This window comes from Mustela nivalis (assembly GCF_964662115.1).
Source record: "Mustela nivalis genome assembly, chromosome: 7".
Lineage (NCBI taxonomy): Eukaryota > Metazoa > Chordata > Mammalia > Carnivora > Mustelidae > Mustela > Mustela nivalis.
Window position 1 is genome coordinate 142,833,942 of NC_139026.1, and position 20,006 is coordinate 142,853,947.

The 20,006-nt window shown below is 42.3% G+C and overlaps 1 protein-coding gene and 1 long non-coding RNA gene across 6 annotated transcripts in view; one reads left to right on the forward strand and one right to left on the reverse strand.

The window, feature by feature from the left end:
* TASOR2 (transcription activation suppressor family member 2) overlaps positions 1–12,790 on the reverse strand; it is a 79,167-nt gene extending 66,377 nt beyond the window's left edge. The window contains exon 1 of one of the 5 annotated variants that reach the window (XM_082742322.1): positions 12,313–12,790. Coding sequence is in view for 3 of the 5 variants with exons in the window: in XM_082742323.1 (XP_082598449.1) it covers positions 12,313–12,373 (61 nt within the window). In the remaining 2 variants the exon portion in view is untranslated. Of the gene's footprint in view, positions 1–1,930; positions 2,299–12,312 lie in introns of those variants that run through there. The other 4 variants (XM_082742325.1, XM_082742323.1, XM_082742324.1 and 1 more) reach the window with 4 other exon arrangements.
* A 263-nt stretch (positions 12,791–13,053) lies between these two features.
* On the forward strand, positions 13,054–14,801 carry LOC309870162. Its single transcript, XR_014314516.1, has 2 exons — positions 13,054–13,391; positions 14,209–14,801. It is a non-coding gene; the product is annotated as an uncharacterized lncRNA (long non-coding RNA).
* The last annotated feature ends 5,205 nt before the right edge of the window (positions 14,802–20,006 follow it).

Here is a 20,006-nt window from a genome sequence, read left to right on the forward strand (position 1 = left end):
CTATTGGGACATCGAGATCAAATGCTGCACAGCAAAGGAAATAATCAAAATTAAAAGGCGGCCTATGGAATGACATAATGGAAATTATGTATCTGATAAAGGGTTAGTATCCAAAATCTATAAGGAACTTATCAAACTCAACACTCAAGAAACAAATAACCCCATTAAGAATTAGACAGAAGACATGAATAAACACTTTTCCAAAGAAGCCATCCAGACGGCTAACAGACATAAAAAGATGCTCAAATCACTCATTATCAGGGAAATACAAATCAAAACCACCATGAGATGGGCACCTAGGGGGTTCAGTCAGTTAAGCGGCTGCCTTCAGCTCTGGTCATGATCTCAGGGTCCTGGGATCAAACCCCGCGTTCGGCTTCCTGTTCAGCAGAATCTGCTTCTCCCTCTCCCTCTCCTGCTTCTGTTCCCTCCCCCGCCCCCTCTCAAATAAATAAATAAAATCTTTAAAAAAAAAAAAAACGATGAGATACCACCTCACACCTATCAGAATGGCTAAAATTAACAAAACAGGCCAACAGGTATTGACAAGAATGTGCAGAAAGGGGAATCCTCCTACACCACTGGTGGGAATGCAAACTGGTGCAGCCGCTCTGGAGAACAGTGTGGAGGTTCCTCAAAAAGTTAAAAATAGAGCTGCCCTATGACCCAGCAATTGTACTGCTAGGTATTTACCCAAAGATACAAAAACACAGATTTGAAGGGGCACATGTTTATAGCAGCATTATCAACAACAGCCAAATTATGGACATTATGGAAAGAGCCCCAGTGTCCATCGACAGATGAATGGATAAAGTTGTGTTATATATATTTACAATGGAATATTACTAAGTTATCAAAAAGAATGAAATCTTGCTATTTGCAATGATATGGATGAAGCTAGTTTATATTACGCTGAGCAAAGTAAGTCAAAGACAAATACCATATGATTTCACTCGTATGTGGAATTTAGGAAACAAAACAGATGAACATACAGGAAGGGGGGAAAGGGGAGAGAGAGGGGGAGAGGGAAGCAAACCATAAGAGACTGTTCAGAATAAAAAACGAACCGAGAGTTGATGGAGGGAGGTGGGTAGAAGCTGGGTATTAAGGAGGGCGCTTGTTATGATGAGCACTGGGTGTATGTAAGTGATGAAGCACTGTATTCTACTGAAACCACCATTATATGTTAACTAACCAGAATTTAAATAAAAATTACAAAAGAAAAAAAAAGATTTCTATAACAACATTAAGAAAATAAAGTAACTTAAGACACCTGGGTGGCTCAGTGGGTTAAGACTCTGCCTTCAGCTTGGGTCATGATCTCAGGGTCCTGGGATCGAGCCCCATATTGGGCTCTCTGCTCAGCAGGGAGCCTGCTTCCCGCTCTTTCTGCCTGCCTCTCTGCCTACTTGTGATCTCTGGTCTGTCAAATAAATAAATAAAATCTTAAAAAAAAAAAATACTGTAGAATAAGAGTGTCATAAAATTTTTTAAAAAAATATAAAGAAATTTGCCCTGTACAAAAGTTTAAATGTTTTCTAACGCACAGATCATCATACACACAAGGAATAAAAACCAATGACCTTTGCTATAAGGGCAAAATACGGGTACTCACTGTTTGACATTTCAAAAGATGACCTAGACTACTGTAGATCTATACCCCGGCAGAGCTGTAAGGAGGGATGCCCTCTCTCCGGAAGTTCTGCAAGGCTTTCCTCACTCGGACACCCAGAGAATCCAGTGAGGAGTTGGGAGCAAAGGAGTTGGGTAAACCTGTCCGTACCATCCAACCTGTCCTGGCGGCCCCACCGAAGTTTCACTCCGAAGGTCAAACACCAGTCTGTCCCCCTCCCAGCCTCCTCTGCACCCAGCTCTAAGGAAGACCGCCCGCTGGCGGGTCCGGTGCCCTGGCAGCAGCCGGGAGCCTCACCTCATGGTGCGTGGGGGAGGGGGCTGCGCCTCTGCCGCCGGCCTGTCGGCCCCCTCCCACCAGCGAAGTCCAGTGCGGTGGCCGGGCGGCGCGGGGCGGCACCTTTTAAAAGCCAACGAGGGCCGCCGACCGCGAGCCCGCGGAAGGCAGGCGCAGACCCCAGAACCTCAGCCACAGAACCGGGTAGGGGGTTCATGGGAGCTGCAATCTAGTGCGAGGGCTGGTCGAACAAGCAGAGCGCCCTTGGTCTTCCTTCCTCTGAGGTCTTCCAATGCCCTCTCTCCGGCGTTTGCTATTTTACGTGGCGTGCTCCCAGCTTCAATTTCTTCGAGGATCTTGCCCACAGGCTCTCAGGAATGATGCTGTAATGGTGACGGATTGCAAGTCCCGGACCTAATCTGACACCCACATCTGTACACTACAGTGATCCCCAATTACTCTGAATCGGTGCCCCTATAAACCGTTCCCATTATCGTCTATATAAATGCACCAGCTACAGTTTCATGGGGCTTTGCTGTATGATTTACAAAAACAGAAGGTCTACTGAATGATTTTGAGTGCTCCACAGATCCCCGGGAGATGCTGGTATCAGCACTTGTGGTCAGGATGGGGTGCTCACCCACTAAGCCAGGCAGCCCCAACAAAACCTACAAAAAATAAAACTATTCTGGGGCATGAAGTATTTGGTCTGACCTAAGGATATCTTTACTTTTGGCTCAAGCTTTAACAAAGTTACTAAAGACATGTACCTGCATTTCCTGACCATATCTGCATTTGCTAGAGGAAAATCTGTTCAGGAGATCCTAGGAAATCATTACCACCTTTATGTTGTACATATAGAAAACATACAGGAAAATCTTAACTCACAAAATTCACTTAAATTCATAAAGAATCATGTAGACTGACTATGTACTATTTAAAATAGCAAACACACTTTGAGTATTTAGTATATCCAAAGGAAAAGAAATCGTTTTTTGAAAAAACATTTTCGGAGGATTATATCCATTGTGTAAAATGAGACATACCCATGTACTATGACTTTTTCATTTAACTGTGGCATATTTACTTTTGGACTTAATATTCAAATTTTGAAGATTGTTTTAACAATCCTCAGAATCCAACCTCACAGTAAAAAGTATTTTTATATAGCAAATAGATGCTTATAATCTTATATCTGCCAAGTTTTCTCTCTTGCTATGCTACTTAGACTCTTTAGAGACCATACTTTCCACATTCAAGTTATGCACCTTTCATTGGAACTATTTCAAAGTTTATATGGTGTCATTTTTAGACAGTAACTGACCTTTTTCTGGCTCCTTATCAAACTGGATTTACTAATTTATGCTTTATTTTTTTTAAAAGGGTTTTTTTTTTTTAAGATTTTATTTATTTATTTGACAGAGAGAAATTACAAGCACACTGAGAGGCAGGCAGAGAGAGAGAGAGAAGGAAGCAGGCTCCCTGCTGAGCAGAGAGCCCGATGCGGGACTCGATCCCAGGACCCTGAGATCATGACCTGAGCCGAAGGCAGCGGCTTAACCCACTGAGCCACCCAGGCGCCCCTTAAAAGGGTTTTATTTATTTATTTGAGGCAGGGAGCACAAGCTGGGGGAGAGGCAGAGAGAAAGGGAGAAGCGTCTGCTTCCCCACCAAGCAGGGAGCCTTGAGATCATGACCTGAGCCCAAGGCAGACACTCAACTGAATGAGCCACACAGGCGCTCCACACAGGCGCTCCTAATCTGTGCTTTAAACTATCAGCTTGCAGTGAGATGGCTGCATTAAACGCACTACTGTATTTTATTACAAGGACACTGTTAAGTAATTTTGTACCTCTTTTTTAAAAAAAAAATTATTTATTCATTTGACAGAGAGAGACACAGCTAGAGAGGAACACAAGAAGGGGGAGTAGGAGAGGGAGAAGCAGGCTTCCCACTAAGCAGGGAGCCCGATTCGGGGCTTGATCCCAGGACCCCGGGATCATGACCAGAGCCAAAGGCAGATTCTTAACCAGGCACCCCAGTTTTGTACCTCTTAAAAGAAAATCCTAACAAAAAATTTTTCTCAGGGACAATTACATTTTAAAACCTGCTTTGGATTCTTTTGATTTCAGATGATGAAAGAGAAAGTGACCTAACCCATGCCATAACAGGATGACTTTTTTTTACTGCTCACACCCCTAGAAATATCCCATCCTGAAAGTCCTGGGCAAAGAATAGGCCTGTTCACTGACAGTGGCTCCCAGAGAAGTAGGGGATCACCTAAAGCAACCAGTCACACTGGTCAAACTAAATCCCGGAAGTTGGGGCCTCGAGCATTCTTCTAACGAGGCAGGGAGCAGGTGTGTATTCAAAGGTTCTAAACAGGGTCCATTTCACCATGCCAAGGAAGGTAGTGAGTATTTACACAGAATATAAGCAAGGGATTGAATTCTCCAATTCTCCTTTCCTTGTTAAGGAAAAACAAAGTAGGCTCCATTTCTTATGCTAAAAGCAGTAATGTTAAAAAGAGAAGCTAAATTTAAAACAAAAACAAAAGGACAACTGAGTTAACCAATAAAAATAAAAACTGTTACTTTTAGAATAAATGAAATAATCTCTTAGCAAATATATTCAAAAAAGAAAAATTAAAAAGCAGAACAAAAAAGAGACTATTACCACAAACACAGAGAAAGCATTTCTAAAATTATAAATGTCATATACAACTTATACTAATTAATTTGAAAACTATAAAAATATAATTTGCCAACACTGATCGAAACAAAAGAAACATCTAAATAAACCAATTATGATGAAAAAACTGAAAGAGGAGTCCTAGTCCTACTCCTTCCCCCAAAAGACTAGGTCTAGAGTTTTATTGTCAGATTTTACTTCTCACTTACCAGATTATCAGGTACCTACAAGTCTGGCAATGCAGTCTGTTGGTGGAACTGTGGGAAACAAAGTGAAGAGAAAAGCAAAAGGACAGGAAAAAATACATACTATGTAGATGAAAAAAGACTGATTTATACTTTTATATGGACAGGTCAGCAGAAATGGAAATTCACAGTTCAGGATTTATGAATAGCTAATAAACACATTACAAAATACCTCCCGTTTACAGATATAAGAAGCCAAACAATCCCCAGCAAGGTAAAGATACACTGCATTGAACTAGCACAGCGCTGAACACAAAGAAGAATACCAAAGTAGCCGGAGAACAAACAACTGAGACACAGCTGACCTCTCAGGGGCAATAATGGAAAAGACAAAGAAAAGAGGGATAAGATGTGCAAATATGCTCGGCAGCGGCCAACCTAAACTGCATTACTTAGCAAAAGCATCTTCTGCAAATGACAGTGAAACAAAGATACTTTCAGGTAAACAAAACTGGAAAGAGTTCATCACCAAGCAATTCTTCAACAACAAAAAAGCCATCCCAAAGGATAAGTTTTGAGCAGAAGAAAAATGGCCCTAAACTGATGTTCTAAAAGATAAAAGAAGCCATAGAGAAAAGAAGTTAAAAATGTGGGAAATGGAAATAAGCACTGACTGTGAAACACAACAATAATTCTAAACAGGTCCCCTTCTGTCCAGTAGGAATAGTGCTTAAAAATATTAAAACATATGATGACATATAAGCCACGAAGGGACTGAATGAAGTCAAGCTTCTACGGTTCTGGTACCATCTAAGAGGAAGGTAAAACTATTGGGTTTTTTTGTTTGGTTGGTTGTGTTTTTTTGTTTTTGTTTTTGTATTTTTAGATTTTTGAAAAGTCAGGGATGCATGATATTTCTAAGAGAATCATAAAAACCAAAAAAGAGAGCCTATTTTCCAAACTAGTACATGGGGAAAATGGAATGCCAGAGATATTAAATCGATATTTAAAAAATAACAGAAGGGGGTCGCCTGGGTGACTCAAGTCAGTTAAGTGGCAAGACTTGGGCTCAGATTGTGATCCCAGGGTTCTGGGATCGAGTCACACTTCGGGATCCTTACTCAGCAGGGAGCCTGCTTCTCCCTCTGCCTGTTGCTCCCTTTGCTTGTGTGCTCGTGCGTGCGCTTTCTCTGACAAAAAAATTTTTTTTAATTTCAAAAAATAAAAAAATTACAGGAGAAAGAAATATAGACTAGCCAGGGAGTGTAATTACAGTGAGTGTAAATCGGCTAGATGTCTCAGCCGAAATGCTTTAAAACTGCATTAAAAAATTCCAACAGATGCTCTTAAAAGAGACATCTAAAACATACAAGTGTGTGACTCTACAGCTATTTCAAAATAAATGAATTTAAAAAACACAAAAAGAAATGCATTAAAGAGAAAATTACAAAACACAAGTGATAAACTACAAGCAAGATGAATTAACACCACAGAAGGGAGAAATATTCAATATCAAAACTGAAAAAAGGAGACATAATTACACATGCTTCACACATTAAAGATAGCACAAGCGCACTGTTAACAACCATAAATGTTAAAAATTCAGACAAAACAGAGACCTAAAAAAATCTAAGTAACTGTGACAATTTTTTTCAAATCTTGAGTAAATCATGTAACCACTAAAAAAAATTAAATCACTAGTCAAAAATTTGCCACCAAAAAAACTTCAGACCTAAGTGGATTCAATGGTAAATTCTACCACAACTGGTTATCTACCTGAGAATAAAGTTAAATTTTATTTATACTCCTATCTACCCACGATTAACAATTCCAAATAGATAGACACAAAATGAAAATCTTTAAAATTAACTTCAATTCATCAAAAAACATCACAAAGAGAGAGAAAAGGTATTTGCAACCCATTTTACTACCTAAGGATTAGTACCCAGAGCATGTAAAAAAGTCCAGGGATAGGGGCGCCTGGGTGGTTCAGTGGGTTAAGCCACTGCCTTCAGCTCGGGTCATGATCTCAGGGTCCTGGGATCGAGTCCCACATCGGGCTCTCTGCTCAGCAGGGAGCCTGCTTCCCTCTCCCTCTCTTTTTGCCTGCCTTTCTGCCTACTGTCTGTCAAATAAATAAATAAAATCTTAAAAAAAAAAAAAAAAGTCCAGGAATACTAGGTGGCTCAGTCCATTAAGCATCTGATTTTAGTTCAGGTCATAATCCCAGGGTCCTGGGATCAAGTCCTGCATTGGGCTCCTTGCTCAGCAGGGAGTCTCCTTCTCCCTCTGCCTGCTGATCCCCCTGCTTATTCTCTCTCTCTCTGACAAATAAATAAATAAATAAAATCTTAAAAAAAAAAAAAAGTCCAACAGTCCAACGACCCCAAGAAATGGGGGCACCTGGGTGGCTCAGTCGGTGAAGCGTCTGCCTTCAGCTTGGGTCATGATCCCAGGGTCCTGGGACTGAGCCCCGCATCAGGCTCCCTGCTCTGCAGAAGGCCTGCTTCTCCCTCTCCCACTCCCCCTGCTTGTGTTCCCTCTCTTGCTGTGTCTCTCACTGTGAAATGAATAAATAAAATCTTAAAAAAAAAAAAAAAAAGAATAGAAATGGACAAGGGACATGAACAGTACACAGAGGGGGGAAAAAGGCCTCTAAACATAGGAAAAGATGTTCAAACTCAGTCATAATTATCTGTAAAGGGATTTATCAAACTACCAAAGAACACAAGTTGAACAAGGTATCCTGTGAGGGACTTTAGGAAAAGAGTCATTGCAATACACTGCAGGTAAACATGCAAAATTCCAAGAAAAAGCACTTTGGCAGTATTTCTCAAAATTTCAAAGGCATTTAACCTTTAACTCAGTACCACTCTTCTGGAAATTAATAGTACAGAAATAGCTGCTCACATACAAAATGACAACTCTACAAAAATTCTCCATGTACCATTGTTTTTAACAGCAAAAGACCAGAAACTGATTATCTACTACAGACCAGTTAAATAAACTGGTACAGCCACACAATGAGAAACTGTTTTCCTATGCTGTAGAATAAGCATGCTACCTATACACTGCTTTGTGAAGATTTCCAGGATACACTGATAAATGGAGGGGGAAAAATGCAGCATAGTACAAATCAGGTTAAGAGAAATAAAAAAACAAACACTGGGGAATGAGTTGGATAGGCACAGGAAAGAAAAGATTTTTCTTTGTATGATCTTTATGTATTTTTTAATTGTTAAAATAAATTATTCTAGTAATTTTTTAAGCAACAGGAAGAGTTCAACGTGCATATATAACAGATGTTTTAAAAATTCATACAGGGGCGCCTGCGTGGCTCAGTGGGTTAAAGCCTCTGCCTACGGCCCAAGTCATGATCTCAGGGTCCTGGGATCGAGCCCCGCATCGGGCTCTCTGCTCAGCGGGGAGCCTGCTTCCCCTCTCTGCCTGCCTCTCTGCCTATCTGTGATCTCTCTCTGTCAAATAAATAAATATTAAAAAGTAAAAAATAAAAATTCATACATATTAATAAAACAAGTACCCAACAGAAAAGTGGCAAAAACATGACTAAACATTACACAGAAGAAAACATTTAACTTGTTTTCTGTAATCTCAGAAATGCAGTTGAAAGCCACAATAATATTTCCATGAGACCAGCAAAAAGTAAAAAGCTGGACAATGCCATACACGGAGAGAATGGGAAGTAATGGGAGGTTTCATTCAAAATTAGCGGTGTATAAATCAGAAATACCATTTGGGAAAAGTTAGATATTTATCTAATGAAATTGAACATGCACGGGGCGCCTGGGTGGCTCAGTGGTTAAGCCGCTGCCTTCAGCTCAGGTCACGATCTCAGGGTCCTGGGATCGAGTCCCGCATCGGGCTCTATGCTCGGCGGGGAGCCTGCTTCCTCCTCTCTCTCTCTCTCTGCCTGCCTCTCTGCCTACTTGTCATTTCTCTGTGTCAAATAAATAAATAAAATCTTAAAAAAAAAAAAAAAAGAAAGAAATTGAACATGCACATACCCTCCTAACGGATCCAGCAATTCCACTACTAACATGTCCAAGTATCGTATATATGCAGTTGAGGATGACAAGAACATTTATGGCCGCACTAATTATAATAGCCCCATGTTGTAAATAACCATTATGTTCATAAAGAATAAAACAACTAAGTATATAATCCATTTATAATATGTTCTTAAAGTAGACCAGCATACTACAATGAAAATTGTGAATTGTAGCAGTGGTTCCCAAAGTGGTGACGGTACTTGGGTGGGTTTTTTGATCTCTACTGAAATGTGTCATTATCTGAGAGATCTACAGAACTCAAAGAACTAGTATCTACCATTTGATCAATGTGTGGATGAAAGAACCCTTCAAAATGCAAGGCAGACCAATGGGTTTTCATGTCACAGAGTTTGAGAATTTCACTGACATGGCTTCAAATTTTACATTGCAGCTAACCTTTAAAGAAACTGTTAGTTTTATTTTTATCTGATATTCGCTGAAACCTATCTTATAAGTTTATGAAAACATGCCTCCCTTTTCTAAATACACAGATGAGTCTGGATTTTCTTCATATACTTTCAACCGTAACAATATATTGCAACAGACTAAATGCAGAAGCAGACATGAAACTGAATCGTTAAAAATTTTTGTGAAAACAGGGGCTCCTGGGTGGCTCAGTGGGTTAAGCGTCTGCCTTCAGCTCAGGTCATGATCTTGGGGTCCTGGGATGGAGCCCCGCATTGGGCTCTCTGCTCAGTGGGGAGCCTGCTGCCCCCAACCCCGCCCCACCTGCTTCTCTGCCTACCTGTGACCTCTCTCTCTCTCAAATAAATAAATAAAATCTTTTAAAAAAAATTGTGAAAATGGGGCACCTGGGTGGCTCAGTGAGTTAACCTCTGCCTTCGGCTCAGGTCATGATCTTGGGGTCCTGGGATGGAGCCCCGCATTGGGCTCTCTGCTCAGCAGGGAGCCTGCTTCCTCCCCGCCCCACCTGCCTCTCTGCTTACTTGTCATCTCTGTCAAATAAATAAATAAATAAAATCTTTATAAAATATATATTTGTGAAAATGTTAAAACAATGCCACTCGTGACTAATTTTTTTGGAAAAATCTTTTCATTAAAATGTTATTTACATTAAGATGTAACAGGTGTGTCATTTTTTAAGAGGTACCAATAAATACACCAATACATGCCATATCTACCATATTTAAGATCAATCAGTTTTAGTATCTAATGATATAACCAACATAAATGAAAGATCTTTAGGGTTCTCAATAGTTTTTAAAATCATAAAAGAAGTCGTAAGACCAAAAAGCTTCTGAACTACTGAACTACAGACATATGCTTCAGCAATGATGAATCTCAAAAACACAATGTTTACGTAATTCACAGATAAAGCTCAAAAACAGGGGAAAGAAAACAAACAGCTTGATTTAAAAAAAATATATATGTGAAAAAACTGTACAGAAAGGCCAGGGAATAATTAACACAAAATTGAGGATGACCAGTGTTACGGCAGCAGCAACACACTGCTTCTGGGGAGAGGTACACACCAAAGCTTCTAAGGCACTTAGATATCCTTTTAAGCTACGTACACAGCAATACTTAAAACAAACAAACAAACAAACAAACAAAAAACTGGTACATACAAATGGTATACTTCACAACAAAAATTTTAATAGAAGAAACAAAGAGACATACCTAGTATCCTAGAAGGAAAAACTCAAAGAATGCTTCTTCTCAAATTAATCTATAAATTCAAAGCAATCACAAACAATATCCCAACAAGATTTTCTACAGAACTTGGAAAGATGGTTCTAAACATCATCTGGAAGAAAAATGCAAAGAACGCCCAAAGCTTTTTTCAAAAGAAAGCAGCAAGATATATTACAAAAGTACAATAATTAAAATGGTGTGGTAATAGGTCAATGGGTCAAAAAAGAATTCACAATGCAATTTTTAAAAAAAGGATATGACCCAGTCAAGATATTTCTTTTATATCACCCAAAGAAGATAAAAATTAAAATGAGAAGTTACTTCCAGTTATTAGAAAAATTAGTAAGACGTTAAAGAAATACTGTTATCATTCGTGCTGGCTAGCAGCGAGGTAAGGCACAGCTTCGGAGAGTGGACTTTATTAACGGGTAGGATATGCGAGCAGAATTCCACAGCGTTCTCCTGCAGCATTCTCCCAGGGAACCAACTCTACAGAAACACTATCATTGCTCGTTATCGAGGAAAACGACAATAAACCCCCAGCAGCAATGAAAGCCTGGTGGATAAAGACAGCATACCTCCTTTCTTATACTACGCAGATATCAAAACTACAGTTTTAGAGGCGCCTGGCTGGCTCCGTGGGTGACAGCGTCTGCCTTCGGCTCAGGTCATCGTCCCGGGGTCCCGGGATCGAGCCCCGCATCGGGCTCCCTGCTCGGCGGGCAGCCTGCTCCCCCCCAGCTCACCCCGCCGGCCTCTCTGCCTACTGTGATCTCGGTCAAACAAGTAAACTCTTTAATAAAAACACAACACTACACAACTACACTTGTTAAACACTGTGTCGCAGGCCACTGTGGGGGCACTTTGGGCATCTGAATGCAGGTAAGCATGTACGTGCGGAGCGCAGGAGACGCTCCTCATAGGGTTCTTTGCAAAGAACTGGTTCCATTCGGGCGCACGTCCTGAAAACCCCGAACCTCCGACGCTGTTCTCGGTCTTTGTCGGGGAGTGAAGCGCCCCTGCCCCTTTTCCCTTCCCTGCAGCGGGGGCTCTGGGCCGCGGCGCCGGACCCGGCGCGGGGCGCTCTCCGCTCCGGAAGGCAGCTTTTCCCCAGAAGCCTCCTCAGGCCGGCCCGGAGCGTGCGCTGGGTCAGACTCCGCGGCGGGCCGACCACCGGCCTCGGAGCCTCTGCACCGCGCGTCCCGCCCGTGCCCCTTCCAGAGCTTCCCCCGGAGAACTCCGCGGGCGGCACCTCCAGGGGCCACGGCGACGTCGGGTCGCTCCACGGCGGAGCCCCCCGCGCCCTGCACGCCCCGCCGTCCGGCCGCAGCAGGAAAAGCCCGCGCTCCGGAGCGACGGGCGCTCAGTGAAACCAGGGTCCGCCTCGAGGTCCGAGCTGAACCTCCACGCTCGTCTACCTCGGGCTGCCCGGGGGCGCTTCGGCTCGACGGCGGGGTGCGGGGGCGCGGACCCCCGGAGCCACGGCCGCGGTGCACCCCCTGCCCTTCCCGCTACGCGGCCGCCGCCCCCGGGGCAGACCCTTCCTTCCTTCTAGAACGACTCTGAAGGAGAAACGCGGGTCCACGCCCGCGCCCGCCCCGTCAGCCCGGCAGCAGCACCACGGCGGCCCCGCAGCTGCACCACGGCGGCCCGCCGCGGCGCTCGCAACTCGGACGGCTCCGTGCGCGGCAGCGGCGCGGCCCCGGCCGACGACCACGAGGCCCTCGCGCGAGCCGAGCCCTGCGCGTCCCCCCCCCGCCCCGGGGCACCAGCAGCAGCGGCCCCGGCGGCGAAGGCTTACCTGTGCCCCGCGCGGCCGCCGCCCCCGGGGCTCTGACGCCGCTGCCCTGTCGCTTCCCCATGCTCGCGGCGTCCGCGTCTCCACGCGTGCACGTCCCCTCGCGGTCCCCCGCGGCCAAACGTGACAGGCGCGTCCGCGCTCCGCCCGCTCCCCGACCCGGAGCGACCGTCCGCCCGCCGGCTCTCCAGCGGGCGCCCTCGGCGCGGTCCGCTCCGGCGCTTCAGGGGCGCGCAGGACCCTCCACGTCGCAGCCCGGGCTTCCCCTCCGCCTCAGAGCCGGGAGCGCCCGGCGACCCCGAGACGCCGGCGCGGGGCACGCGGGCCCGGCGCCCCGGCTCCCAGCCCGCGGGCACCACCGCGCTCGTCAGCCGCACGACGTTCTGCTCGCGCACCGTCCGAGGAAGGAACGCTCCCCGAGGCACGCCGCCGCCTGAGAGAACATGCCGGTCACCCGAGACCCAGCAGCAGAAAACCGGAAGTGAAACCTCTGGCCCCGGGAAAAGCGGGGGGGGGGGGAGAGGGGGAGAAAAAAAAAGAGAAAGTGAAAACTAAACCGTGGCAAACGGCGGGAGCCAATCACTGAGGAGAAGCCAAAGCGCAGGCGCGGACTGCGGCCGGCGTCCACGCGGCGCTCGCCCTCCCCGGTGCGCAGGCGCGAAGCTGCAGCGCGCCCTGGGATTGGAGGACCGAGTCCGGCCTGGGTAGCTGGGGGCGGGACGAAGCCGGGACCGGTGTCTCCTGGAGCCGGTGCGTGGCCGGATGCGGGAGACGTAGAGAAGACCTGTAGTCGCCCTGGCGGGTGTGCGGGGGTTCCCGCAGCTGGTTCCCCGGGGGCTGTGGTGTTTGCCCCTGTTGTGTCTCCTAAAAATGCAGTGATGAGCATTGCCTTGACCCAAAGTGACGTCAGTAAAATCTTTTAATTTAGGAACTCAGGAATAACCTTGAAAGAGTGTCAGCCTGAAAAAGAGATGGGACGAGAGATTATGCTGAAATAAGTCCAGCAGGGCAAGTTCTGTCGTTTCACTTCCGCGTGGCACCTGAGGGATCACTCGGAGGACATTAGGAGAAGGAAAGGAAAAGTGAGTTGGGGGAAATCGCAGGGGGAGAGGACCCATGAGGGGCTGCGGACTCTGAGAAACGGAGGGCTTGGAGGGGGAGGGGAGGGGAGTGGGGGGCTGGGTGAGCCTGGCGGGGAAAGTTGGGAGAGGTGGTTGTGACAGTTGATTGGGGGAGAGCCGGAGTTTAGGGTTGTGGTGGCCTCTCATTGGCTAAGCTGTGCCACTTTCTCATTGGCTGGGTTGTTGCCAGCGAGGAGAAAATCATCCTGGAGGGGTGTGGTTGTGACAGTTGATTGGGGGAGAGCCGGAGTTTAGGGTTGTGGTGGCTTCTTATTGGCTAAGCTGTGCCACTTTCTCATTGGCTGGGTTGTTGCCAGCAAGGAGAAAATCATCCTGGTGGGGTAAGCTTGCTTCCAGCAGTGGTGCTTAACTGAGCACCCTTCCTGGCTTCTTGACTCCAGTTTGAATTTGGTTTCTTTCCATTTTCACACACGAAATGTTTAAGTGCTCATGCCCTAGGAAAACGGCTCTAGAAGTTGTTTATCCGTGCAGAGAGCTAAGGGACCACATATGGCATTAATTCTACAAATGGGAGAGATTAAGTACTGCAGACACTTAGCAATGAGCGAGGCATATACTGCATGCTGGAGATAGGGGTTTATTAATTCAGTAGCACCCTTTACTATTTACTCTGGTCAGCTACCAAGTAAGCACTAGGATTACGGTTGTGAACAAGCCACACAAGCACCCGGCACATAACAGAACTTACTCCAGAAGTAGGTAACAAAAGTTAACAAGTAAACCACCACCACAACAAAAATAGGATTTCATTTAACAGTACACCTGTGAAAGCAAGCTGAAAATGCTGGAGAATGGGGTTGGAGGCTGGAGGCCAGGAGCAGAAGAGACAGAGCTGCCAGATCTCACTGCATAAGGGACATTTGAAGTCAAACCTCAGGAGTAAAAGCAGACCAAACCAGTCCTCAGAAGATGTGGAGGAAGAGCTTTCCAAGCAAAGCTTGTGCAAAGTGCAAGCGCAGAGTCACTAGAAGTGAAACTAGGGTGTGTTCAAAAACTGAAGAGGGTTGGGTGTAGAAACTAAACAATACAACTTACAAGTACACAAAACCAAAATGTACAACTCCCTGATTTATCACAAAGCAAATATTCGTGAAATGACCACCAAGGTAAGGTAAAAAAATGGAACGTTGCCAAAACTCCAGAAGTTCCATCTTGTGTCAACTCCAATCATCCCTACCATGATACCTAACCACAAATCTTAACTTCCATGGTAATCTCTATCTTACCTGTCAGATTAAGTTTGTTGCCTAAACATACATACCTAAACTTACCTGTTCAAACATACCTGTTTGAACTTCATATAAATTGAATATGTTGTGCCTAGTTTCTTTGGAGAAACATTGTTAGTAAGACATGTTTTCATGGGTACTTATTCTTTTGTTTTCATTGCTATATATGTAGATGTAGCTGTAGCACATTTTATTATTTTTTTTTAAGATTTTATTTATTTATTTGACAGAGATCACAAGTAGGCAGAGAGGCAGGCAGAGAGAGAGGAAGGGAAGCAGGCTCCCTGCTGAGCAGAGAGTCCAACTCGGGGCTTGATCCCAGGACCCTGGGATCATGACCTGAGCTGAAGGCAGAGGCTTTAACCCACTGAGCCACCCAGGTGCCCCCACATTTTCTTTATCCATTTTACTGTGGGCGTTTTGTTTTTGTTTTTGTTTATTTATTTTTTAATGTAGGTACCATGCCCAACATGGGCCTTGAACTCATACCCTGAGATTAAGAGTTGCATGATCAGGGTGCCTGGGTAGCTCAACTGGTTAAGTGCCTTGTCTGCCTTTGGCTCAGGTCAGTCCCGGCATCCTGAGATCGAGCCCTGTGTTGGGTTCCATGCTCAGCAGAGTCTCCTTCTCCCTCTCTTTTTGCCCCTCCCCCCACAAATGAATAAATAAAATCTTAAAAAAAAAAAAAAAGACGGGGCGCCTGGCTCAGTGAGTTAAGCCTCTGCCTTCGGTTCAGGTCATAATCTCAGGGTCCTGGGGTCAAGCCCCACGTTGGGGGGGGGGGTCTCTCTGCTCAGCGGGGAGCCTGCTTCCCCCTCTCTCTCTGCCTGCTGCTCTGCCTCCTTATGATCTCTCTCTGTGTCAAGTAAATAAAATCTTTTTTTTTAAGTTTTTTTTTTTTTTTTTTTAATTTGTCAGAGAGAAAGAGCAAGCGAGAGCGAGCACAGGCAGACAGAGTGGCAGGCAGAGTCAGAGGGAGAAGCAGGCTCCCTGTGGAGCAAGGAGCCCATTGTGGGACTTGATTCCGGATGCTGGGATCATGACCCGAGCCAAAGGCAGCTGCTTAACCAACTGAGCCACCCAGGCGTCCCAAATAAATAAAATCTTAAAAAAAAAAAAAAGATTAAAAAAAAAAAAAAAAAGCTGCATGCTCTACAAACTGAGCCAGCCAGGCACCTGTCCATTGTACTGTTGATAGACATTTGGTTGTTGCAGGTTCTTGGCTACTATAAAAATTCTACCCAAACAGTACACATGTGCATCATTTCTGTTGGGTGTATACCACACTGGATAATTTGGAATTGTTTCAGCAAGTATTCATTCTCTCCCCCTTCTGCTGTTGACCAAATTTACTTCTATACTCCTTTGATAACTGCTCTTGGCCATGTGAATATTTTTGGCTGATAGAATATTAGCAGACATGATAGGAGCAGTAGTCTTAAGTATTCATATGTAGTTCATTTAACTCTTGAGTTCCAGTAATGTACACAAGGAGACCGTGTCTCAAATAGCTATGCCCCTTCAGCCTGGGCCTACAGAACAAACATGTGGAGCAGATGTGAATCCAACCTGTGGCATAAACAAACCCACCTTAGATTTACAGAATGTTAGACCTCCTGAAAATTGATGAATATGAGAATTAATGCTGTTGTCCTAAGTCACTGAATTTGAGGTGTTTATTATGCAGCATTATTGTGGCAATAAAAAAGACCTAAGTTCAACTTCAGTAGATAATATCAAATTTTTGCAAATTGGTTTTACCAAGTTACATTCCCACAAGCAACATGTGAAATAGTCTAATTGCCCTACATTTTTGGCAATACTTTCAGTTACTCTGGAGGGTGTGGTATGGTTTCAATTTGTATGACCTCCAAGTTTGTTCTTTTTTATATATATGTTTTGGATATTCTAAGTCTTCTGAATTTTCACATAAATTTTAGAATTAATTTATTTTCTGTCTAAAAAAAATGCTACAGTTTGGTTTGGGCTTGTGTTGAAAATATAGATCAATTTAGGGAGAATTACCATCTTAATATTCTATCTTCAGATTCATGAACATGATATATCTACTTAAGTCTTTTAAAATTTCTCTAGGCAGGGGCGCCTGGGTGGCTCAGTGGGTTAAGCCGCTGCCTTCAGCTCAGGTCATGATCTCAGGGTCCAGGGATCGAGCCCCACATCGGGCTCTCTGCTCAGTGGGGAGCCTGCTTCCTCCGCTCTCTGTCTGCCTCTCTGCCTACTTGTGATCTCTCTCTGTCAAATAAATAAATAAAATCTTAAAAAAAAAAATAAAATAAAATTTCTCTAGGCAATATTTAATGCTTAAAATGTACAGGTGCTATGCACATTGTCATATTTATCTCTTTACATTTTTGATGGCATTTAAAAATACATTACAATGGCTTGTTGCTGATACATAGAAATACAATTGATATTTCCACATTAGCGTTTTACCTGCAACTTGCTGAACTCACTTATTAGATCTGATAGCTATTAGTGTGTATATGTATTTTTTTTTAATTTTTTAAGACCTACATACTGACTGCAAATAATAATACTTTTCTTTGTTTCCAATCTGTAATATCCTTGTTACATTAAGGCCTCTAATGCAATGAGGAATAGAAGAGATAAGAACAAACATCTTTATATATCACTGATCTTAGAGGAAAGGCATTCAGTTTTTGGCCATTAAGCATAATGTTGGCTTTGATGTTTTATATCCTTCTTTAGGTTGAGAATTTTCCCTTTTATTCCTAGCTTTTGAGAGCTTTTATTATAAATAAGTGCTGAATTTTGTCTGCCTCTGTTGGAGATTATATAGTTTTCTTTCTTAGTCTATTAATTTGGTGAATTACAGTAATTGATTTTCAGATGTTAAGCCAACCTTGAATTCCTGGTATAAACCAATTTAAATTAGGATGCATCATTCTCTTTATATATTACTGGACATGATTTGCAGATATTTTGTTAAGAATTTTGGCATTTACATTCATGAGGGATATTGGTCTCTAGATTTTACTTTTCTTGTAATATCTTAGTTTTGTTATTGGGTGACTCTAGCTCACAGAATTACTTGATAAGTATTCCTTCCTCTTTTAATTTACAAAATACATTGATTAAAATTGCTAATATTTCTTGCAAAAATATTTAATAGAATTAACTAGTGAAGTCATCAGGGTCTGTTTTTTCTTTATAAAAAGGCTTTTAAGTATAATTTTTTACTATTAATATATTAATATACCAATAATATGATTACTATATATAGTATGCTAGTATACTAATAGATATTAAGAATATCTATTTCAGAGGAAGATAGCTTTACCAATATGACTGTCATACCAGGATGACTATTGGTACACCCAAAGCTATGTCTCTTCAAGAAGGAATAACAGAAGCTTCACACTTTGTGTGCGGGGAAATAGGTATCACTAAAATAATCCAGCAAGTCACTAAACAAATAAGCAAATAATAGTAACAAGACCCAAAGGGAGGAGGAAAGACCAATACACAGAATTGAGGAAACGTACTATCTAAAAGATAGTTTTCAACCAAAAATTATGAGATGTGAAAAGAAACAGGAAAGTATGACCTAGACACACAAAAAAAACAAGCAACAAAACTACTATGAGAGTGACTAATGTTGGCTTTAACAGAGACTACAAGTAGCCATTATAAATATGTTCAACAAACTAAAGGAAAATATGATAAAAGAAATAGATATGATGACAGTGTCACGTGAAATAGAGAGTACCAATAAAAATAAATTATCTTAAAAGAGCCAAATGGAGAATGTGGAATTGACAAGTACAGTACTGATATTAAAAAAAACACTAGAGGGGCTCAACAATATATTTGAACTGGAGAAAGAATTAGCAAATTTGAAGATAGGTCAATAGACACTATGTAAGCTAAAAAAAAAACAAAAAAAAAACCAGAAAAAAAAATGGAGAAAAATTTTAAACCTCACAGAACTTTGGGAGAACATTAAGTACACCAATACATGTGTGATGGGAGGACTAGGAGAAAGAAAGAAGAAAAAATATTTGAAGAAAGAATGGCTGAAAACTCTCCCAAATTTATTTTTTTTAAATGATATACACATCCAGGAAGCTCAATGGACTCCAAGTGGGATGAATTTAAAGAGTTTTGCAAACATACATATCATAGTAACAATGCTAAAAGTCAAAGACAAGGACAAAATTTTGAAAGCAGCAATAGAAAAAAAGCTTGCCACTTGCAAGTGACACCCAATAAGATTAAAAGCTTACTTAGCAGAAATAATGGAATCTAGAAGACAGTGGGATGACATATTCAAAGTGCTCAAAGGGAAAAACTGTCAACCAAGAATCTTATATACAGCACATCTATCAGAATGAAGGTGAATAAAAGACTGTCCCAGATAAACAAAACTGAAATATGTTGTAGACAGATCTGCCTTACAAAAAATATAATGAAGTTATTCAGGTTGAAACCAGGTGACCCTAGATGGTAATATGAATCCATGTGAAAAAACAGAGAACACTGGTAAAGTTAATTATGTAATGATACAAAAAAGTATAAGTGCATATTTTCTCCTTTATTCTAATTAATTTTAAAAGCTGTGAAATAATATGTATATAATATTAGGTTTATTGGGTTTGTAACATACAGAAATATATGTACACTATATCTACTAAAAAAAAGCACAAAGAAGGTAGGTGAGAGCAAAGCTCTATTTGGCTAAAGAAATAACAACAGATAGTAAAGTAATAATTATAATAATAGATTGTTGGGCTTTAACATTAATAACAATAATACCACAAAAGAGGGGAGAAAGGATTAGGAGCAGAATTTCTGTTCATCATTGGAATTAAGCTAGTATAATTTTAATCTGATTCTAATAAGATGTATATGGGAAACTCTAGAGCAACCATTAAAAAAGTATAATTAAAGAAATAAAAATGATAAAATAGAAAATTTTCACTTAATGCAAATGAAAGCAATAAAGGAGGAATAGAAGAACTTATAAGACATGAAACATAGAAAGCAAAAAATAAAATGTGAGACATATGTCCACCTATGTCAAAAATAACATGGGAATGGATTTAACAATCTAATAAAAATGCAGAGATCAATAAAATGGATTAAAAATGCTCCAACTATAAATGACCCAACTGCAGATCCAATGATCTGCAGAAGATGCATATTTGGATTTGCAAGATATTGGATTTAAAGATATTAAAATATATCTTTAAATATATTGAGTAAAAGGATTCAGATATATCATGAAGATAGCATCCATAGGAAAGCTGAAATGACTGTATTAAGATAATATACTTTAGGGGCG